The sequence below is a fragment of the Cystoisospora suis genome, assembly GCF_002600585.1.
Source record: "Cystoisospora suis strain Wien I chromosome Unknown contig_10118, whole genome shotgun sequence".
Taxonomy (NCBI): domain Eukaryota; phylum Apicomplexa; class Conoidasida; order Eucoccidiorida; family Sarcocystidae; genus Cystoisospora; species Cystoisospora suis.
The window spans coordinates 1-3,958 of record NW_027162892.1 but is presented as its reverse complement, the minus strand read 5'-3'; the positions used below and the strand labels follow the sequence as shown (position 1 = coordinate 3,958).

The 3,958-nt window shown below is 52.0% G+C and overlaps 1 protein-coding gene across 1 annotated transcript; it reads left to right on the top strand.

Moving 5' to 3' along the window:
• Positions 1–24: 24 nt before the first annotated feature.
• Positions 25–3,937, top strand: CSUI_011207 (uncharacterized protein). The gene is made up of 3 exons (XM_068071308.1): positions 25–844; positions 1,181–2,359; positions 3,013–3,937. The coding sequence occupies exon 3, from the start codon at positions 3,347–3,349 to the stop codon at positions 3,899–3,901; it is 555 nt and encodes a 184-aa protein (XP_067916716.1). The 5' UTR covers positions 25–844; positions 1,181–2,359; positions 3,013–3,346; the 3' UTR covers positions 3,902–3,937.
• Positions 3,938–3,958: the final 21 nt, after the last annotated feature.

Sequence of the window (3,958 nt, the reverse complement as noted above, 5' to 3'; positions counted from 1 at the left end):
CACACGACCTGGAACACTAGATCTACCAACAGCCGGAAGAAAGTCGACCGCTGACGGACTCTTCCGGGACGTCTTCTGCAGTCTTGTGTAGGACATAGGTACCAACTCCAAACTGTAGTACTCTTTCTACACCTACGCAGTCACCTTCCGGCTTGCTGTCTGTTCGTCTACCCGATGATTCCGTTTGGTCTGATCTTCTGTGTCCTCCGCAGTACGGAAACAGCTACGTAAGACAAGATAGAGGACGAAGAGCCGGGAGTTAGACAGTTTGTGCTCCGGCTGTGTCTTGACGATCAAAGGCATCAAATGAAGGGCCAAATCTCGTGGATAAAAGGGATGGTGCGATCAGTTCACCCAGTCAGCGCTTCATTGTTTTAGATCGTTTCTAAGCCTAGTGGTGGGCTCACGTCCGAACCAGTGGTCAAGACTATGTTCAGTGATTGCAAGCGAAGCTTCGTAGCCCTTGAGAGCGCCCTGAGGTTGCCGGAGTCCTCAGGACAACCTCCAGGGATATTCTTTCTAGGAGGCCTCATAATACCACGGCTGGTGTGGAAAGGATGCGTCCTCTGCTCCGAATGGTACGCTGTATTGCTCAAGTCTGCACGTGGGCACTAAGCGTACAAGTCCCTCCTCTGAGGTATAGAGTAACAGCCGTCCTTATTCTCCTTCGATTCCAGACGTCAAGATGCCCATCGAGATCGTTAGGAATTCCATGGGTCTTCAAACCTGAACATTACCAAGCATTCGAAGGGCGGTGAGCGTAGGCCTTCTTTAGCTTACTCTGTCTACGTGTTTTTTTCAGTGGTGGTATGGCTTTACACTCTTGCCCATGTATATATAGGGAGTAAGCACGCCATCGAGAGAGGCGATCATCGCACGGGTTGAAAGCTAACTGTGTTCCTCCCAGAGACGTTTCGAGCACCAGCTCCTTGTGTCTTCTGTTCGGATCGACGCAGCCACCTGCGCAGCATAGGCCGTGTGTGAAGGATCATCCGAAAAGATACCTGATAGATCACATAAACGTGCTTCAGTTGGTTGCTTTCCCTGTTGACTGTTTGCCAAGTTGAATGCTGCAGTGTGGATGAAAGTCTTTCGCTGGGCCGTCAGCCCCTTCCTTTCACTTGTTTTCTCCTTGTGAATAATGGGGGATAGATCACCTCATGGCTTTCTTCGACTTCAGTATGTAAGCAAGCGACAGATAGAAGCAAGGATGTCATGGGGAGTGCATACGTCTGTTAGTCCTCAGATAGGTCGGTGAAGCTGCTCGGTACAGGCAATCTTCAAAGGACCACTAAGCACGGTAGTTGCCGCCCTTCTGTAGAGGGTTGTAATGCGGTGCGTAGACATCAGAGAAGTACGCCAATGCAAGTACAACTGTGATGAGACATACACAAGTCTTCATGTACAGATACACGTTCAGCTACTCTGCAGGGAGGTTACCGCCGCTATGCCAGCACAACCCAAAGTGCTCTCGGTGATTTGCGTTCCCAGGGCTTCATGGGAATGGCCCGCTTAAAGACAGTGGTTAGCATCCAGATGGAACGCCGGTATGATGGGATGCAAACACCCAAGAATGCGCCTCTGGTGTTCGTATAGGAAATTCTCATTGTTGGCGTTCACCACAGTGTCTCAGATGTTGTTCGTTCGGGCGTTTGCATATTACTTTCAGCACATGTGTCGGGGCTTGGAGTCGTTTCTTGCAGTCAGAGTATGGAGTGAAGAGGAAAATCAGGAAAGTTAAGGTGTTTGCTCTCTCGGAAAGCCGTAGCAGGTGACTCGACCGAACACCAGATGGTCGAGGGCCGATAACGTATACCCCCATGAGAAACCTGACGCCTGCACTGTTCTGCATAATGGAAGTGTGAATCATATGAGTTTTGCTTTGCTATCGCGAGAGCAGGTTCCATCCATAGGCCATCCTGGGTATTCACTCCACCACAGGCATTGTTGCCAATGCTCTTATGAAGATTATGGTACAGGCGCCGGGCGCAGTGCTCAGGCTCTTTAAACCCTGATAATGTTTCGCTTCATGTTCCGCGAGTGCCCTCGGCCGTCAAGGATCTAGGTGATAATTACAGTCCGGAGATACCTGTATCACATCAATCACACGTGGGTGAACTGCAGAGGCAGGAGCAGTGGGTGAACCAATGAATGTGTCCCTGCTAGTGCTACATGTCTGATTGATGCTGTGGGGGTTTCCGATGTCCTCAGAAGACGCGAATATGCTGACCGGGTCTCTTCATGCGCTGTTGCACTCTGGAAATGCCAACTCACTGATCTCCTGCACGTACATGGTCTGACGTGTTCAGTCGATATGAACCCGCTCAACGAATATTATTTCTTCGTGCAAAACCAGAGAGTAAGTACTTTGTGTCTGCCAAGCAGCCTCCTGCACCCCAAGTCGTTTGACGGTGTCGGGCGGAGAATCTTTCCGTTCTTCTCCGGGGTATCTCTGTGGCAGTTTGTTTGGAGCGATATGGGGTTCACCCACATACACCGGAACCAGGCTACCTGCGCTATATAACCTTTCCTGTGCATCGGCTGCTCAAGGGCTTCGTTATAGATGGCAAAAAATCACCTTTCATTTTCTTCTCTCATGGAAAAGCGATGATGGCGTGTGTACGTATGATCGCCGCAGTCTCAGAGACAGCGGGCTCAGTGCGCTATGCAAGATTTCCGACAAAAGCAGCTTTTGTCGTACTAGAGTTCGAAACTCCGGCTCAATCGTTTCGAATTCGTTATGAGACTTGGTATGAGAGCGCCGCTCCCGCAGCAGTGTTGTTAGGGTTCTCGTGTGGAAGCTAGAAAGAGGAGGTCAAAAAAGGACGGAGAGAATGATACCACATGGTCCGCTTGCCCTTCGTGTGTGGAGTAGTTATACACAATGCCACGCTCCACTGTTCATGCACCTTGCAATGAGTTCACGCGCCCTTGAAAAAAAGGCACCGTTTGATCCGAAGAGAAGATTGAAGGGTAATATTACGCGCATGATTTTTCTTTGGCCTGCTGCAGTTTCGCTAAGCCAGTAAGCATGGAGTCAGCGTCTTACCATGGTACAAAGGGCTGTGCAGCGTGCCTGTCGTGTACAGCGGTTGAGATTTGCTGAGAGAACAGGATGCAAGTATACGGACCTCGATTCCGTGAGCGTGTCCGGGGTGCTAGCGGCTAAGACGAAGAAAAGCTTGACAGCCTCCGGGACGGAGGGACGGCCACCGTTCCAATCTCCTTCCGAGATTCACAGGAGTGTTTCTCGGGTGCGGTTACGGGGATATTCTGACTTTGAGCTGTGGTTGTCACCGAGCGCTAACTCAAGTTAGGCGGGCATGGTTCCTAGCGACGCAGGTTAATGCTCCAGAGTGCTGACAAGAGCAGTCTTCTGCGAGGTGACCACAGCGAGCCCAGGTTGGCACATACAGAAGGGTGCTCGCGAGTGATGGTCCAAGGATTTTTCTGTCGTAGTATCTGGCCCGGGAATGTTAGCACAGGCGGCGGGAAGGTGGCTCCTGCTTTTTATGCTTCTGCGTGTGTTGTGTGCAGGCACGCAGCCGGCCGCGCACTCGATGCAGCAGGGAAAATGACTACTGCACTGACGTTCCCAGCCGAATCAGAAGACTTCACGGGAACAAGCCGGTGGTGCGCCGACGTATACACCTACGCACGACGAGGGGGTGCAATCCAACGTCTCCTGGTTCCGCAGGAGCAACGAAGATGCGAATATCTGGCTCCTGTCGGCTGCAGACCTCCGAGTGAACCACCCAAACCGTTGTGCCATTGCCCGGTGAATGCGAGGATCGCGAGTTGTGGAGCGTGGGCGGGTCGGAACACCCTGGCAGCTGCTCGGCGCGTCTACGAACAGAAACTTCTGTCATCCGTTCACGTACGCGTTCGTACCAGGGTGTGATGGTGGCCGAGGCCTCCCATCAGCGCCCACGGCACTGATGGGAGGCCTCGGCCACCA

Excerpts from the sequence above, each read along its gene's own strand:
- CSUI_011207 (XM_068071308.1), top strand. The coding sequence starts at position 3,347 with ATGCTCCAGAGTGCTGACAAGAGCAGTCTTCTGCGAGGTGACCACAGC.